The sequence below is a fragment of the Glandiceps talaboti genome, chromosome 4, assembly GCF_964340395.1.
Source record: "Glandiceps talaboti chromosome 4, keGlaTala1.1, whole genome shotgun sequence".
In the NCBI taxonomy this organism is placed as follows: Eukaryota; Metazoa; Hemichordata; class Enteropneusta; family Spengelidae; genus Glandiceps; species Glandiceps talaboti.
The window spans coordinates 4,687,171-4,706,907 of NC_135552.1; the positions used below are offsets into that span (position 1 = coordinate 4,687,171).

At 35.7% G+C, this 19,737-nt stretch overlaps 2 protein-coding genes across 3 annotated transcripts; one reads left to right on the forward strand and one right to left on the reverse strand.

The window, feature by feature from the left end:
- Positions 1–933: 933 nt before the first annotated feature.
- On the reverse strand, positions 934–13,817 carry LOC144433504 (MOB-like protein phocein). 2 transcript variants are annotated; one of them, XM_078121812.1, is made up of 8 exons: positions 13,666–13,817; positions 11,971–12,033; positions 10,766–10,866; positions 9,484–9,526; positions 8,599–8,685; positions 8,008–8,087; positions 7,539–7,650; positions 934–2,135 (listed from the first exon to the last, which is right to left on the reverse strand). In XM_078121812.1, the coding sequence occupies exons 1-8, from the start codon at positions 13,729–13,731 to the stop codon at positions 2,016–2,018; spliced, it is 672 nt and encodes a 223-aa protein (XP_077977938.1). In that variant the 5' UTR covers positions 13,732–13,817; the 3' UTR covers positions 934–2,015. The 2 variants fall into 2 exon arrangements, with proteins under 2 accessions (XP_077977938.1, XP_077977937.1); XM_078121811.1 differs by lacking the exons at positions 7,539–7,650; positions 8,008–8,087; positions 8,599–8,685; ... (2 more) ...; positions 11,971–12,033; positions 13,666–13,817 and adding an exon at positions 3,286–6,374 and having other exon boundaries at positions 1,999–2,135.
- A 132-nt stretch (positions 13,818–13,949) lies between these two features.
- On the forward strand, positions 13,950–16,430 carry LOC144433505 (heat shock 70 kDa protein IV-like). Its single transcript, XM_078121813.1, has one exon. It carries the CDS (start codon positions 14,046–14,048, stop codon positions 15,951–15,953), a length of 1,908 nt encoding a protein of 635 aa, XP_077977939.1. The 5' UTR covers positions 13,950–14,045; the 3' UTR covers positions 15,954–16,430.
- The last annotated feature ends 3,307 nt before the right edge of the window (positions 16,431–19,737 follow it).

The following is a 19,737-nucleotide window of genomic DNA, read 5'->3' on the forward strand; positions in this document are numbered from 1 at the left end:
AGACCCCAAGTCCGTGGAACAGACTACTGCTGTCCTTGCTCCATTGCTGTTTGAACTATAAGATACTGTACTGTGGATATCATATATCTTCCGCTGATGTCTTCTACACTTACCATATTCTGATAGCAATTGTGTAATTAGGTAAACAATAAACAGTAAATCCAAGTACAATGTAATCCTGTACTGCAAAGGTTCCGAATAGCTGCAGTATTTACACATTTCAATCCCACCAAGTACATGTAACTAGGAGTCAGTACCATTGTGTTTACAATGGTGCTATGGACTTAACAATACTTTCAAAGTTCAATATCAGATTAGGAATAGAATTTGAGTGAGAAAAACAGTTGCCTAGCAGAGTCATTGAAAAAGTGGCCAAGAACAACAGAATGATCTATGTAACACTCACTGTTAGATACCTTAATGTGAGAACCTGGAATTGAGTCACAGGCCATTAATGATTAAGACGATATTCATGTTTAACCTGCACTTGCTGTAACTGGGGTATTCTTTTTTCTATTAGACAACCATCAATATTCTCACCGGAAATTCTTAAAATAATTAGACACTGTACATGTTTATTAGAGGTCTATTTTATCAATAATGAGAATAGTAATAAGTTGAAATCGTGATTCATTGGGTGTGTTGATTTTTGAGTGCGGACCCAAAAATCAATTTGATTGGATATATTGAACCATACTGTGTGTATTGTTATATAAATATGTTCACCCACAGCTGATTCAATACATCTCATGGTGTACATAATTATATGTATTCTGAGTACATCGTTATATCAAATAGAACAATTTCACAAAAAACATTCCAGTTGCAGCTAGTGCACCTTTGATAGAGAATCAACAATGCCTTGTTTCCCAGATCATACATAAAAATCACACAATTACAAACCACGATTTCTTTGTTATAGAAATTCTGATCATTTATTGGAATATTAGCATAATAACAATATTAGCAAAATTAGGAATCAACAACAAACTCACATCAATGGTGAAGAAAGTCATGTTTCAAGTTTTAACAATTTCACATTAATTCATGACTATATGTGTTCTATGTAAAAAAAAAAATGTATAAAGGAAAATAGAGAGAAACTATTTTTTACTTTACCATACTTAAAATGCAGTAAAATGTTATGATTATAATACATTAACAGACACTCTACAGTAAATTTTAATAGGCATGCAACACTAATGCCTTAAGTCACAGTAACTACAATTTTAACTCTGCCAATCACCATGGCAACCTATGACATAAATCTGACCACACCGTCTAATTTACCTATCTATACAGCATATTATCAAAAGTACACTAAACATACATAATGAGTATCTACAAACAATCACACTGCTCTAACTTTTTCTCACAATACATGACAATGTACATTTTTTCCACATACAAGTGGTTCACAAAGTTTGCTTGATTAACTTTTGAATTGACTCTATTGGGAAAAGTATGCACTGTTACTGCCAGTACAGCCAGAGCATGCAGTTTCATTGAAATATCCAGTTTGATAAACATGATAAAGATGGCAGAGATTGACCTCTCACCATGAAGTGTTTCATCATCTTATCTGTATGGCCACTGCAAAGTTGGATATCTGAATGTTCAAACATGAACAATTTTGCCAAGTCTACCATGTGTCTATTGTTTATTGTAATAGTAGTAGTAGTGTTACTGTTTACATCATGAAGTTAACCATACATAACACTAACAGATGCTTTGGAAGCATGCACTGATTGTACATTTTGCATATAAACCTAACCAGAACAATGATATAACATTTTTCACTACATACCAGTATATTTGTGTTCTGGACTTCTCAGATGTAGAGATTAACTCCAAACAAAGATACATCCTTGTAATCATCATTGCAAAGTTTGTACTGCATTATGCATAGGTTAGGGCTGGTATGTTAAACTTACACAATTCAATGTTTGCAAAAGTGGACAAAAATGAAAATTACTACCCTAGCTATTTAAATATACAGATAAATAAGTTTGGATTTAAGCATCACTTTCACCCTGCTGTATTTCATCCAGGATTGGTACAATCAAATTGTCCTTAGACATCAGGTTGTATTTCATAACAAATGTTGTGAATCGCCGACATAGGTATGTTTCATTCTGTAGGACAGAGAAAGAGAAATAGACTTAGTGACTGTGAAATACATGAACTGACCATTCCTAGTGGAACACATGGTGTAAAGAACTCTTAATATTTTCTCATCATATGGTATTGTCATCTGTACTCTTGTGGTAGAATATAACAGAATCCTAACATACATGTACACATTGTAACATATAACAGAATCCCATGATGTGTACAGAGTGAAATGTACATGTACCAGAGTCCCATGACATGCGAGTACCATTATGGCATAATGGGGGTACCATATTTGCATGTGGTTTTTCTCTGCAGACTTCTTCCACTAGCATTTAAACAAGTGTACGTTGAGCAGAAAACACAATTGCAAATATCCTGTGGAGCCACAGGGGTACTCATGAGTGATATGGTTTTGTTATTATTACACATGATTATTCGAAACAAATTTTGTTAAATGGCAATACAACATTCATTTGAATCATATTGGTAAGGCCTAAACAAAAATGTGTGGTTCCCATTATGCTCAATTTTAGAATAGGTGGGGTAGATAGATTTTTGTTTTAAAAATTAAAATTAAAATCAGACGTACAGGCATTACAGATTGGAAGAACAGTTTTATATTGTCTTTTTAAGTTGATGTCAGTTTCCACATCCACTATTTCTTGCGAGACTTGACAATTTTTGCGATTTTATTTCTAATATGCAATTAATGTTTCCAGTATTGCACTGCAGTGTAAAATACATACAATGTAGTATGTAACCTCACAATTCAAGTAATAACTGGACTGGTTTATAATACAGTACATGTATGTGATACAATAACTTCATGTACATCATGAAAGAAACAACAATCAGTGGACATATTGAAATCTAGTCCCTGTGATCAAATTACTACCGAATCAGAGAGACTATAGAGTTTGTAATCAAGTGTCATGGTGATTTTGACATCTCACACATCGTTTTTTTTGTTACAAATTACACAAAACAAAATGGAGGCACTGATAACATGCATGCACATGAAATGTTACATTTGATCTCACCATGAACACAAAATAAACAGTTTTGTGTTTGAATGTTCCTTGTTTCATCCGGCAGCGATGTTGAAATTTGTGAATATGTTTTTTATTTCAATATTATTAAAAATCCTAATATTGAATTTCTACTTTGTACCTTACGATTCTTTTCATCAGATATATCTCATACTTCCACAGCGTGGTTAATTTTACACGGCTTTCTCAGAGCCTTCCTCAACTTCTCCCAGAATACAATCTGTCCCCGTGGATCATCAGTCCACTTGTAACAAGTCCGTTTACACAGTATACGCCACAACAGTTTAGAATATTTGGAGTGTGGGATATCTGTGAGTAGAATGGGTATTATGACATCACGATGGTCATCAAATAGTCGATGTTGGGCCATCTGCATCTCAAAATAACACCACTCGCTAGCCACAAAGTTTGGAGTCAAGACTAGAATTGTTTTACAACTACTGTGAACACTGTCAACGATATTCTCAATCACTGCCTTGCCAACTTCAAAGTTCCGATAATCAACGCAGAGTTTAAACTCGGGAGGTTCTCCTCGTTCTAAGGTTGGTACTAAATTGTGCAATACCCAATCTTGATCTTTGTTATTGTACGCGATGAAGGCATCATATATCATGTGATGTTCCTCAGGGTCAGCATGGTCAATTGCATCATATCCTCTGATTTTACCTTTCACGATGAACACAGCATATTTCAAATGCCACTGTTTGCGGTGACAGACATAGCCAATGATGATCAAAACAACAGTGACGGTTGTCAGGGAGACAGAAAGTCTCATCGGGAGATGATTGACACAGTCAGGGTTGAAATCTATGATATATTGTCCTGTTACTCTGTCAAGTGAGGTACAGTCATAGGTACTCCCAGCAAAGAAGTATACATCTGAAGTCATCATGAAATCTTTAAAAGCCACTAGGTCACAGCTACATGTGAAAGGATTTCCAACCAAACTTATAGAATATAGAGAATGCAAGTTAATCACGACTGACACATTAAAGTTGGTAAATTTGTTATCATTCAACACCAGAGTAGTGATACTGGAGAGATCAGCAAAAACATCTTTGTCTAAGTAGCTCAATGAATTCGAGTGAAGATCAAGCATTTGAAGATTGGTTAGATTAGCAAACATTGTCCTCGGTATTTGTGTTATTCTGTTGCTTGACAAGGAAAGTCTGACTAAGCCGTGACAGTGTGAAAGTTGAGGCAGTACATGATCCCATAAGTACACATTGTTCAATGTAAGATCTTTCACATTTGGAAATATATTGCCATTAACATTCTGGAAATCACTTCCTATTTCATTGCCGCTAAGATCCAAAACTTCCAGTTTCTTAAACTGCAATAATGTATTATTTTGTGGGAGTGGTCTTTCGAGGTCTTGTAAGAAGTCAATGTTGCTGTTAGATGCGTACAGCTTTTGTAGGGATACTAACGGTGTCAGATAAGCAAATATGAACTGAAGAATGTTGTTTGAGTTGAGACACAATACTTTCAACTCTGGCAGGCCATAGAAAACAAGAGACTTTGAGGAAGATGATAAGACCAATTCATTGTGCTCCAAATCTAACACTTTCAAAACACATAAGCCCTCAAACGTATATGGTGTTATTGTTCTGATACGGTTGTATTTAAGACGTAAATACTTCAATGAATGACACCATCTTGGATGAAATGATGACTTTGGAACAGCTGTCAGTTCATTGTAGCTGAGATCAAGATGTTCAAGTTGTTCAAGGCCAGCGAATGCTTTGTCTCCAATTGATTCTAAATCACAGATTGTAAGCTGTAAATGTCTCAGCTGTGACAATGTGGAAAATAGGAAGTCTTCAAGTTCTAGCAGATCATTAATTGTCAGCTTCAATGAAGTAAGGTTCTCAAACATTTGAAAGTTCAAAACTGTGGGGAAATCTGTTACTTTTTCAACTCTCAGTTCTAGGGCTTTCAAACCAAGTACCATGCCGACACTGTAGAGAAGGCCTTCCAGTTGAGATGAATTTGATAACATTATGGTGCCAATAGTTAGATTCTGAATAGACCCAACATTTGAAAAAACTAGTGGATCAAACCCTGTAAGAATATTGCCACTGACATCAACAAGATCTAAATGATGATTTTTGAGTACTTCAAAATCTCCTTGTCTGACAGACAGTGGTAATAAGTTATCTGCTAATCGTATTTCTTTCAAGTGTGTTAAGTTTCTGAATTGTGGACATAACTTTGCAGAGACATAACTTAGATCACTCACATCAATTCTTTGTAAGTTACCGAGTACACCAATGGCTTCGCTAGGAATTTCATGCAGTGGATTCGATGCTATGTTAAGTGTCTTTAACTTAAGCAGACTGACAAAGAGTTTAGGACTGATTTTTGAAAGTCTATTAGAAGACAAATCAAGAAACTGCAAGTTATGTAACTCAGAAAATGCATCTTCCTCAATCATACTGATATCATTGCTGCTAAGAATGAGAAAAGTTAAAGATTTTAGACCGTGAAAAGACCCATTCCTAACAACATCGATAGCATTATAATCCAGCCAGAGTTCTTCAGTAGATGTTGGTATCGAGCTAGGTATTTCAATCAGTTGACACAAAGTGCACAGAATTATGTGTTGCTCTATAAACCGACATGGTTTGCTGGATTGTATCAAGGCAGAAGAGGCAGGAAATAACACTATATATGTACAGATGATGAATAACTTCATTGTGGTCATATTCTTCACATCTATTTTAAGACTTGTTCAACACTCTCAAACCAGTCAGATCCCTTATCACTGTCTGTACCATTAATGGCAATAATGTCCCTTTTTGCTCACTATCCAGTAGTCTACATTAACGCAGCGCACAGCAGTCTGAGTTTGACATCCAAGAAAATTCCTGTACATATCCTTATCAAGAATAGTTCCAACCATTGCTGCTGTGATGACAGTACAAGTCTCTTCAGTAAAATACCAAATCTATAGAACACTTTCTCTTTAAGTACACACTCTTACCAGTTCCCCTTTTATAAATAACAATGTCACCTGATCTACATAATGGAACAGACTTCCTTATTCAACAATGTCATCATGTGACCTGATATCCTGATGTCAGACACAACCGTGCAGAAAGTACTAATATGTGCTTTATCAAATACAGGTAGTTATTTCCTGCTTCTCAATAGAATTCATCCTTTTGTCCAACTCATCAATTCAAACTATCACTTCCTTGTTTTCACTCTTTCTTGTTCAAAATATGGAAAAACTAGTCTTCTTAGTTCCCCCCCCCCCCCCCCATCCCCCCTTAGAGTTGTCATATGGATGAGGATTTGGTATTTATTTTTAATTTTTAATTTATAAAATGATTTTATCATGGCTTCGTACTTGAAAAATCAATGTGAAACAACATAGACCAAATCTGTTTGTCACTCAGGAAATTACGAAAAAGCCAAAAATGTATTTAAAAAACCCAAAAACCAAACAATTTGTTATTGTACATATAATAACAAACATTTTACACATTTAATATATTATGACTTTGCAATTTATTGATTTACAGTTTCACATTGATTTTTCAAGTAGGAAGCCATGATAAAATTGCTTTATAAATTTAAAATCCAAATCCTCATGTCCAGGTTTACAGTACACTGTATTGTACAAATACTGGATTACACCTGATAATATGGGAGAACAAACAAAGAGAAATAACTTTGGGAACAATGGATTTCCTTATGGTGAGAATAAAAGTGTTAATTACAAATAACAAGATGTATTTTTATATAGCGATGATGGGTCATGTCATTATAGTTTTATAGCTTCTATATTTAAAGAAGACATATTCTTTATATAAAACCTCCTCTACAGAGAGGAATAATGAATGAGACAACTTGTAGACACAAAGGAGTCTATGTATTACTTTTTTTTTATTTATGCAGTAATAGTGGGTTTTTTAACCACAAATATGGCTGTCATTCAGTCAAAATTTATAATTTGATAATTGAGGTTTGAATGAAATCAGCCACTGCATGTCAGAGACAGACATCATTGTGATATGACAGACAGACGCCATTGTATTTAGCCCTCCTTTGGGTAGTGCCTTCATGTATACGTGGCACTAGAAAAGTTCTTTGACATTTGTAGGTAGCTGTGTTACATACATGCCCTTTAGCCTACATTGTACGTACTTGGAGAGATAGGCACAGAAAGACCACACATGTATATGAAAGTATGGAAAGTTCTTACATCGTACCTTGTATCAAACTCTGTCTTATGGTGGAAGTAGGCACATGAAAATATCCTTAGATTTAAATACATCTACATACAAACATGCAAGAGTTTCTTTGATTTACAGTAAATTTGAGAAGGTAAATTTACACGTAGACGATAATTCTGAGATGTCTTACCTCGTATTCATCAAACAGTGTTCTATGGTGAAAGTAGGCATGTGAAAATATCCTATAAATACGTCTACATACAGATCCTAGCTTGGCTACTGACGATTCCTTTATACTGACTCTGTAAACATGATGTACACACAAAAAAAGAAATAAGTAATTAGGTAAAGAACTGTCAGGATTAAAGTGATAATCTGCTTGGGTCTAATTTTCACGGGTCCCTGTGTCATCACACCACCTATCAGTTCGTGTGTGACTGCAGGAAACTAGTAATCGCCATCTTGGATCCACCATTTTGAATTACCATGACTGTGTATATATTCCCACCATTTCCATCAGTGGGCAGATTCATGGGTCTCGTTCATAAATATTATATACTAATGCCTCCTTTTCACATCTGACCAGCTACTTTTAAGATTAGCTACATGTACATGTATGTATGTAGTGTAAACTGAGTACAATCACATGAAAGACATACCTGCTAGGAAAATATTTATTACTATTAAGTAAAGATGCTGCACCATCCAATGTGTGTCTTGTATAATCTATGGCTGGACACTGAAATAAGAAAAAGTAAAATATGATGTCAATAAATATCATTAATAAATCATCCTTGTCGATGTAAAGATATACTAACAGTAGACCAGAACAAAGGTAACCTACAAGGTATGGCTTATATCAAGTCAGGCCTAAAAAAAAATTGTTTGGTTCCTGTTACCTGACCCGACCCCCACCTGGTTTATAACTGCCATTGACCCTAAACTCTTATTTACGTATTTGAGAAAAAAATAATAAAATCGCAAAAATTGTGAAGTCAATTGCAAAATTTACACAAACACCTCTATGAGTGCTAGGCTGACATTGCCAGTACTATTGAATGACACAAACTAGATAAACTGAAAAACATCAGTTATTGAGGAAAAGAAAGAATAATGAATACATGTGTATGACAATAAGGTTGCATTCACCACCAACTCACCCAATGCTTTCACAAAGTCAAGTAGAAGTTTTATCTGTGGTCACTTTTTCTAAAAACATACAAAAATATAGAGTGGAATGTACACCTTACCTCTTTAGGTGTTTTATGTGCTGCACACAGAAATATCCACTGTTCTGTAGCTGTCATCTGTGTGCAGGTTTCTGGTTGACACTCCGCCTGTGTAGAGGGAGAATAAACAATAATTACATTATGGAAAATATGTGTTGTTCATGGTTCTGTGAATCCAATTGGACAGTGAATTATATTCACTTTGAAAAAGTAATTGCGATGTTTTAATACATCTACTATGGACTTGCACCGCCAATATCATTGTGTAATCAAGGTTGACATTGTTTAGTCAACAGAACAAAACCGTTTAACGTTGACATCTTTTCAAATTTTACCTTTCAAAAGCAACTATGTCTCAATGTCCAATAATCACATAGTTGACAGAGCACAATTGTTACCATCATGTATGGACATAGAAGGAAGGATCTTTGAACTTGGGTTTTGAAATGAAATTGAAATTTCAAATTGAAATTTTCCCAAACGATCAAAATGATGACATCCGAACATGTCAGTAAGAAAAGACATCAGTTTGAATGTAAATTCTATTAAAGTCAATACAACCATTCCTGTTTTCCAATTCTCAGTACCTGAAATAGAATATTACTGCCAAGGTGCATCATAAAATTAATGAACATTCAATTTCCTGGTTAACATCACAACTTCCGCTCCACACACTTCACATGCATTACTATAGGCGCTTGCTAATAAGCTGACCTTCTTGTTAAATTTTGACCCTCGATAGCATATACTACTGAGAATTGCTACACAAAGTGTGAAAGGTAGTTGATGTATACAAATTACAGCGAACATACATTCCATGAAAATGACACATCATCCTAGTACTGGATGATACATTGAATTTACACAACTGATTATTACCAGTTACAATCTATTAATTCATATTACCTGTAATTTCACTGCAAGGCCATTGAGTTCAAGGCAGAATTGTCTGTAAGACAAACAGAATGAGTCTTTTCAACTCTATGTACAGGAGAAGATAACCTTTCATCAAATCATTTTGATAGAACATTATGATTATTACTTTAGAAATCAGACATGTATTTCACAAATAAATTTTTATTTGAAACACCATATTTTATTAGAAAATGAAATGTTTCAGTATGATTTGCATAGGATAGAAAATTACAAATGTGGTAAATTATTTCAAAATGTAAATACATGTACTGAACAAGTACAATTACTAGATGTTATTCCCCAATATATTTCTTCGTTCAGCCAAGGAAAATATGAGTGACCTAAGGGGCCTTTGTCACTACTCATCTAGTGACTCGTAGTGACAACCCTTAGGTCACGAGTATTTTCCAGCTGAATGAAGAATTATATTAAGATAATTATACCAGCACCAGTGATATCAAAGAAAAATTGGGGAAAGTAATGGCAATTTTAAAAGTTTTGACTGATACTTTGAACACAGCAGCGCCAGTGATGCAGACATGTGTTGTCGTGACATAGACACGTGTTGTTGGGACGTAAAGTGACCAGGGTATATATTCCATATTTTTTTGTTCAACTTGACTTGAGCATGGTGTAATGAATATTCATCATCTACTAAGTGTTTATTTCTTTCACTTTCAGTGAAAACTTTGTTAATATTGATTGTTCACCTATTGCACATACACACATATATAGTTTTGCTGACTCCAGTGAGGTAATGTGGACCAAAGCACAAATCATAAAATGGGTTACAAATTCAACTTGGTGTTTCCTTGAAATTGTGCATCATGTAGGTGAAGTAAAATCATGAAATGACTCCATAATCCATAGTCTAAAAAAATGCCTTTACTTCTTTGAGTGGTATTCCCCCTAATACCTGGTCTGAACTTAAGCAACAAACGTTACTTTGTAAAGTAAAGATAACAACATTTTCACCAAAGAAATAACAATGAAGATTGTCTCTGTCCCTCTCTACAACATCAACTGTCCCTTTTGTAAAAATGGAACATTCTAGGTCACAGGGGTCAGACTACCAAATATAATTTCAAAATGATGTATTTCCCATATTTTAAAGTCCCAATGATTTTTTCGACAACTTTTTTAATCTTTATCTACATGTAGCAAGACAAGACAATGTAGAATACAGCTGTGGGAAGAGTCAGTAAACATCTACTGTATAAAGAAAGGGTTGCCAAACAATGATATTTTACAGACTAAGATGGGCTCTACTTACCGTAAATGTTCATATTTCCAGACACCTTCATCTTGACCTTCAGGAGGTGACAATATATTGTCAATATCAGCATACTCCTTCCTTATATTCTGTTGTATGAACTGTCAAGATAACACAATATCACAAACATTTAGATATTTCTGCCCAATATTTTTTCTTCATTCAGCCAAGGAAAATACAAGTGACCCAAGGGCCCTAGGGAGTCTTGTCGCTACAAGTTGCTAAACGAATAGTGACAACCCTTAGGTCATGAGTATTTTCTAGGTGAATGAAGAAAATTATTGGGAAATAATATAATTATACCTCAAAAATAATTTAGGAAAAATAATGGTGATTTGTAACGTTTTGACTCATAGTTCAAGCCCCTCAATCCCAGTGACATAGACACGGGTTGTCATAACGTAGAACGACCAGAGTATATATACATGTAATCCATATTTTCTATTCAATAGACAATAACTTAAAGTCTTGGCCTGAGCGTGGTATATTATTACATACCTGTATGCAAATGCAAATGAAAATGAAAATGAGGATGAAAGCATTCTGTAATGTAAAAATACTGTATATGGAATCATGTGAAGTTATATTTATCCAAAATGTGTTGTTTTGGATAAACATAAGTAGTACTAACATAACAACCCAATGATGTGCTAGTGCAGAGTAGATACATGTACAGTAAAATTGGATCATGCTTGCACAGTGTTTTCTGCTGCACTTTCAATCACTTTACTCTTGAAAGTACATTTACCACCACTGAGAAATTACTGCACACACTCATTCAAATACCCTGAATATGCCAAACTAGTAATAGTATTCAAGGGTCATGGGCTTCTCATATAGCACTTTTCCTGTTATGTAACTTACATGTAGTTTACAGTTGTTCTGGTATTGTGTACATCATAAATGTACTACTTAACTACTGGTAATGGTATGGACAATCATGGAGACATGGAGGGGGGGGGGGAGGGGGGGATTCCCCTTGTTACAGTGCCATGGTACAATGTAACATGTATCGACAGCTTGTATACAGTTGTAACCAGTGGACAAAGCAGATACTGTTAACTCATGAAACACTGTTTCACAATTGAACATTATTGTTACGTGATGTACCTACACAAAATAGCATGAAAGTGTTTTGAAATGGTTGACTGATCAAAATAAAATTAAGCTTCTAGTGATTCCCCATGATATAATTTTCACTTTACCTGTTGTACAGCAAGTGTACTGTCCATTTCTTCAAATGACTCATCTTGCCAGTCATAAAAATTCTGTGAAATGATCAACAAAAGTCACAATATAGAGATGCTGGTGTGTTGCATCAAATTGAATGTCACTACCAGAAAGAATTCATTGAGTAGTTAAAGTAATGCTAAATGTACATGTAAGTCACATATTATTATTTTTCATTGTATTAGTGGAAAAATATGCTCTGATTTGCACAACACAATTAGATTATGCATGATGTGACTCACATGAAATCATCTCAAAATTCACAAGATATTGAAAAAACACAAAACATGTTTTTGACTAGGTTAAATGAAAACCATGAATGATGCCTACTGCATTCATTATCTTTGTTGAGGGTGCACCTATTAAAATAGAAATACCAATAATGTTTGTTGTGATTTTGAGGGTTTTTGTCCTTTTTTTCTTTCTGATGTTTAAAGTGGCCATATGGATGAAAATTTGGTATTTATTTTGGATTTTTATTTGATAAAACAGCTTCACTATGTTTTTCTACTTGAAAAAATAATGTGAAATAACATATACCCAGTCCAACTCAATAATGTTTACAACTCAATAAACTGCAAAATATTAAACAATGTATAAAATGTTTGTTATTGTATGTACAATAACAAACATTTTAAAATTTTTGCATCTCTTTGCAATGTATTGAGTAATGAACATGGATTTGGTATATGTTATTTCACATTATTTTTTCAAGTAGAAAAACATCGTGAAGCTGTTTTATCAAATAAAAATCCGACTTTAACTGGAAACAAATGCTACAATTTCTGCTGGACAAACTCTAATAAGACGAGATCATTGTGGAAACGTGAGCGAGATGTCAACATACACCCGTTTCAAAATGCCAGGTACCTCTGAACATTTCTTTGATCTTGAAGGCTCTGTAATTGATGTCGAAGTTAGGAAATTTCGTGGCAGGTAAGACATAATTTAGCAGTAAAATCAACCCAACTTTGTGATTCAGATCTGAATCGCTTCTGTCTATTTGCATTAACAATACAAAATTGGTAGCATTTGCTTTCAGTTAAACATACATACATGTAACATCCACTTATTATAAACTGTAAAACATTCCTTATTACATTAGTAGTACATTAGTAAGGATTGTGACTCAGTCATATAATATGTATGGCTCAGAGGTTACAAAAATTCAATGACAGAGTTTGGATATGACATCAATGAAGAACTATTGTTTGGTATTTCATTTGTCATGTTTTAGAATTTTAATGAGAAAGATGGAAGGTTTAGCAATGCAAATTATATTGTACACATTTAATTTTAAGGTAATCATTTATATTTGACTTGACAGACTGGAAATAAGTGAAGAACTGTTTTTCTTGTCTGTGTCTCTACCCAGTCTCTTCCCATGCTTGTAGAAAGACTGACTAAATCCAGAAGTCGGGTAGATTTTATTTTCCGATGAGGGATAGCATGCATTAGACTATTGCGATTAATATAATTGTTGAAAAGACTACAGACTACGTGTTGTACAGTATTTATGTACAATTTGACATTTGTTCTGACGAGTCGATTCTGGGAGATAAGAGGCCTCATAACATACACATACAGCTATTTTCACGACTTCACGAGTGTGTATTGTTACTTTATACAAAATACTTTCCGAGAAGAGACAATTAACGAAAAAAACTTGCCTTTGCCTTTGTACCGGGCCTGTTTCTTCGAATGGTTGCAACGTTTTGAGATTCAACGACGGCCATTTTGTTTAGCTTTCTCTTCCCGAAGGCCGCCACCAAACAATATTACGAGAAGAAGTCTCGCGATATATTGCGAGAGCTCTCGAAAGTTCGAGATGTAAACAAACTTACAACTTCCGGGTTCATGAACTCAATGTAAACAAAAGGGAATGTACGAGAAACGTGCGAATCTGGACGAATCGAGAACATTCACTATGGCCTTAAATATGACCAGTTCGTGTATGATCGTCAGAATTCAAATAAATCGAAACAAGAAGATTCGATACAAGAAGACACAGAAGACTAACTCCAGTGTAACGTAATATACAACTCACAAAATGACAAGTAAAGCCATCGGTATCGACTTGGGTACAACCTATTCCTGTGTGGGCGTTTTCCAGCATGGAAAAGTTGAAATCATCGCCAACGACCAAGGCAACAGAACGACACCAAGCTATGTTGCCTTCAACGACACCGAACGACTGATCGGCGATGCAGCCAAGGGACAGGTAGCTATGAATCCCAAGAATACCATCTTTGATGCCAAGCGTCTGATCGGACGTCGATTTGATGACAGCTCTGTCCAGTCTGACAAGAAGCTATGGCCATTTACTGTTGTCAACGCTGGCGGTAAACCAAAAGTGAAGGCAGAGTTCAAAGGAGAAGAAAAGATTTTCACTCCTGAAGAAATAAGCTCGATGGTATTGACCAAAATGAAGGAGACTGCTGAAGCCTACCTCGGACAAGATGTGAAAAATGTAGTCATCACTGTACCTGCATATTTCAATGATTCACAACGACAAGCTACCAAAGATGCCGGTGTGATTGCGGGCCTTAATGTCATGCGAATCATCAATGAACCAACGGCAGCTGCATTGGCTTATGGACTTGATAAGAAACTTATAGGAGAGAAAAACGTTCTCATCTTTGACTTAGGTGGTGGCACGTTTGACGTAAGTGTCCTAACCATCGAAGACGGCCTCTTTGAAGTCAAATCAACGGCTGGAGACACTCATCTTGGTGGCGAAGATTTCGACAACAGACTGGTAAATCACTTATCACAAGAATTCAAAAGAAAATGCAAGAAAGATATCAATGGGAATGCACGAGCTCTTCGTAGATTACGGACAGCAGCTGAGAGGGCAAAGAGAACTCTGTCCAGCGGTGCTCAAGCAGCTATTGAAGTAGACTCTTTGCATGAAGGAGTCGATTTCTATACCAGTGTTACCAAAGCAAGATTTGAAGAACTTTGCGGTGACTTGTTCCGCAAGACAATGGAACCAGTTGAGAAAGCTCTACGTGATGCCAAACTTGGCAAGTCTGAAATCGATGAAGTGGTTCTCGTTGGTGGTTCTACTCGCATCCCTAAGATTCAAAGTTTACTTAAAGAATTCTTCAATGGCAAAGAATTAAACAAGTCAATTAACCCAGATGAGGCCGTTGCATATGGTGCCGCAGTCCAAGCTGCTATCCTAGCTGGTGATAAGAGCGAAGAAGTCAAAGATGTCCTGTTGGTGGATGTTGCTCCGTTGTCGCTTGGAATCGAAACTGCTGGCGGTGTAATGACAAATCTGGTTGATAGAAACACTCGTATTCCAGCGAAGACATCCAAAACTTTCACGACGTACTCAGACAACCAGCCAGCTGTCACCATCCAAGTATATGAAGGTGAACGTGCAATGACCAAAGACAACAACAGACTGGGAGTGTTTGACTTAACTGGTATTGCACCAGCACCTCGTGGTGTACCCAAGATCGAAGTTGCCTTTGATATTGATGCCAATGGTATCCTGAATGTGAGTGCCAAAGATGAGAGTTCTGGAAAAAGTAATAAAATCACAATTACCAACGATAAAGGAAGGTTGAGCAAGGAAGACATAGAGAGAATGGTCAATGATGCTGAAAAGTTCAAAGCTGAAGATGACGAACACCGAGAAAGGATTGCAGCCAGAAATGCCCTTGAAAGTTATGCCTTCAGTGTGAAATCTGCAGTGAATGATTCAACTGTAGAAAATAAACTTTCACAATCTGATAAAGAGGCTGTCTTAAACAAAGCCAATGAAACAATCAGTTGGTTAGATAACAACTCATTAGCTAGCAAAGAAGAGTTTGCCTACCAACAAGAAGAGTTACAGAAAGTTTGTTCACCTATCATGACAAAGTTACATGGTGGTCACAACAATGGTGCTGACAGTCAGTCTAGTGGTAGTACAGGTAGTGGTCCAACTGTTGAAGAAGTTGACTAATTTGACTGCATGTTCGAACAAAATGGAATTTATTTTCAAGCCATGCCATGTTACTTTTAGAGCAGTTTGAGTTTTTGTACATCTAAACATTTGTAGTGGTAGATTTTATAGAGCAAAGTCAGTCGATTTGAGATTGAAGGACATTTATGACGACCGGAGAATGACTGGTATTTACAATTAAGTTAAAAGTTACATAGACATTTACCTAAGTCATGTTGTATTCACACGTACGACTTAACAATTTGTCACCCTGTACCAGTTTGACTGTTGAGCAATTTACCAAAGTTTTGTATTTATGACCATGATTTATGATTGTACACGTTTGACCATTGATAAGGAATTTGAATGTTTTTATTACTTTTTCAGGCTGTATTTGAATATTTTATTTTGCTTTTGTATAATGTTTGCATTTGCAACTTGTCAGTTTTCTGGTGTGTATTGCAATATAATAAATGTACACTTTGATATTGAAACGAATATGAAATGTTTGTGTTGTGTTGATGTAATCTCTTTCTCATATATATCCTTCCAATGGTAGACTTAGACTGGCAAAGTCGGGTTGTACTTTTACCCAAATCCACATCGTTTATCAATCATGTGAGATTCAACTTTTTTTTAAAAGTCCCATAAACTTAAGATAAAAATATGATAAAACCAACTTTGCCAGTCAAGGTAGAATAACCTTGCATGTATAAACAAAACGTATCATTATATTTTTTGTCGCTAAGTCAGAGGTGATAACTGTATATATACAAGTCATTACAATCACACTCACAATGTAAGATGCTGAGTGTCATGCCACTCCTATCAGCCACCACCTGCACTGGAATGGGGGTTTGGTCGATGCAAGAGGGCGCCCCATGCACCACGGCGTACGTCACAGACAAGTTGACATAGACTTGTGTACAGTAGAAATACATGCAGATATGTTCTTGACAAAAAATTGTCTTTTGTATGTTGGATGAACAGGGGTAATGAATGTTGAGTGGAGAGCTGTGATATTATTACTTGAATGAAAACAGCGTTTAAGTAGACCCACCTTAGTTGATTTTGCTTAAAACGTTAACTGCATCAGTGTGGAATCCTAGTAAAAAGTCGTTATGCAAAGTTAGGGAACCTTCAGTATTTACAGGAGGTGGAGGAATGGGGGGGGGGGTCACATTTTACAAACCTGTTCTTGGGAGAGGGTCATATTTTGCATTACAATGTTTGGGGGAGGGTCAATTTTACAATCTGTAGATCTGTGACCAAATTGAAGATTCAATTATTGTCATTTGTTTTGTGTGTTTTGAGATGTAAAAGTGACATGAGCACTCAACATTTATTTTTACAAGTACTTTACATGCCAAAATACAAAAGAAAAAAAAACTATTGTAAGAAAATTGTTTAATAAAACGATACATTTAATTTTGTTGAGTGTACCATCTCACCTTATCACTCACACTGTCCGTGAATGTTGTTGTTAAAATATGATGGTGATGGTAGCAGTGATGATGAAATGTAACTAGCCAGTCTTTTACTGTTTGTCACTTTATATGTACAAATATTGCTTTCTACAGAGTCAACATCGTTTAATCTGTATGTATACATATAACGGAAATATATTGACTAACGTTCAGTATATGTAATTATCATGGGGAGGGTCATGTTTTACAAAATGGGATAAATGGGGAGGGTCACTTTTACAAATGGAGAATGGGGGGGGGGTCATGTTTTACTTAACAGACCATGTGTGATTTCCTCCGCCCCCTGTAAATACTGAAGGCTCCCTTACTCTTTCCAATTGCCAAGTGGTGAATACAATTATGAACGTTTTTATGAACTAAATAATAATGCTGGGATCTCTGTTGTGTTCTATTTATGATTGGTTGGACAATATAATCTTTGTCGAGGTAAACTGAGTCTATCATACACGTCATATGTCAACAATCAACTTTCGAGTCGGGGGAGGGGGTTCAATGTAAAGAAGTTAGAAGGGGTGTGGCAGCCATCCAGTGTAGTATGCTTTTTCGAGCGTTTATGTAAGATTAAGGTGTAGGTATGAGGAGGCTGGTCTCACCATGTATACAGTGGACGGGCAACAATTTCACTGTCCATAGTGTGATATGGTGTAATATATCACGAGTCTTTGTCTAATCGAAAATAATCTATCTAATGAACACACTCCTACCAAACCAGGGGAAGATCCCCTTCCCATGCTGGTTAGCGCAATCGTTTATTTAATGTTAAGTCGAGAATCACAGTACATGTCTACGGAAGCTTAATGAGGACACAGGGTGTGACTGTTAACTTACTTGACAAATATGTAGAACAATAATTTACCATTGTGTAGACGGATTTATGATATTGTCTACTCTAATGCTTTTATATGACATTTCAACCATTGACACACCCCACACAGAGTAAAAGTCTTAGCATTATTTTGTTATATTTTGGCATGATCCCACCACTGCCACCATTGTAAAGTACTGCAATAATCCCATCAATTCGGACAGATTTTAATAATTACGATTTGTTTGTGGTCGAATAACTTGATGTATGAAAATTAATTTGCAACTTTACTAGTCGAATTGCAAGACGTAAGTGAGTGAGTCAGTATTCTTCTTAGTGAAACAATTATAAGTTAATTCTTCATTTTTATTTAGGATTCGCCCCCATCGATGAATATATTGGTGGTCGAAATAAAAGAAAGGAAACATATACAATGTAAATACATTGATTTTGATGTGGTCGGAATACAAAGTCTATCTCATGACAGTATTGAGGGGAAACATAGTGGCAAGATATTGTGGATAATGTGTTGGAGTCACGTGGAGATGTTGACCTCAGTCTTGAGGTTGTCAGGTGTGTGCTCAACTAGTCTTTTGGGGGTTCTGGCCTTCAGCCCAGCTGTAACAGAAAAAATCTCTGTCTTTAGATAGTGGGATTCAAACCCAGGACCTCCTGGCTACTAATCTTGAGCTCTAATAACTAACTGGGAGACGTTAAAATGTATTTTCATTGAAAGATTGGAAAAGGGGGCGAATCATATTTTAGAGAAGGAAATTGAGCTGAGAGAGGGTCATTTTTTAGCACAATTGACTAGGGGGAGGTCACATCTTATGCCACAGACAGGGCTTGTAATTACTGATCATGAAGGCTCCCTAATGGCAAATCATCACCACATTTCAATACATTGCCATACTTTCTTTCCAATGCACCCTTGGTGAAGATTACATGGTATGGATTTCATATTAATTTATGAGAAGATTGACAAAAATAGAAACTTGGATGGTTGAAGACCCTTCATTAATTTTCGTAACGAATCGAAGTATAGGGTAAACAGTGAACAATAGCAGTGGGACTTTGATACCATAATGTATATTGTGGAGTGAAGGGAGAGGTCGCAGGGTAGCGGTGAGGGTTGATTGATTTATGTTACTTTGCCAATTGATAGATAAGCTGGTCTTTTAATAATTATGCATAACGATGTAATTATATAACAGTAGCAATCAAGGTTTCTACTTCATTGTACTAAGATAGACACAAACCATAGACTGTCTATGACCAAATTAAAACTGTTGATATAAGCTATTTAATGAACGTTGGTTTGATTATACTCTCTGTAGGGTGGCGTTTCTGATAGATAGTTTTTCTTAAGTACACCATACACTATCTTGATAATAGGGTGATTAACTTACTTAGTAAACCAAACCTCACATATCACTGTCATATCTAGATTTCCTCATCAAATCAGACAACACATTGTAGATATATTCATCATAAAACACAATAATAATTAAGA

Bases quoted from the DNA above. Each gene is read 5' to 3' on its own strand.
- LOC144433504 (XM_078121811.1), bottom strand. From the start codon at position 5,871: ATGACCACAATGAAGTTATTCATCATCTGTACATATATAGTGTTATTT.
- LOC144433505 (XM_078121813.1), top strand. From the start codon at position 14,046: ATGACAAGTAAAGCCATCGGTATCGACTTGGGTACAACCTATTCCTGT.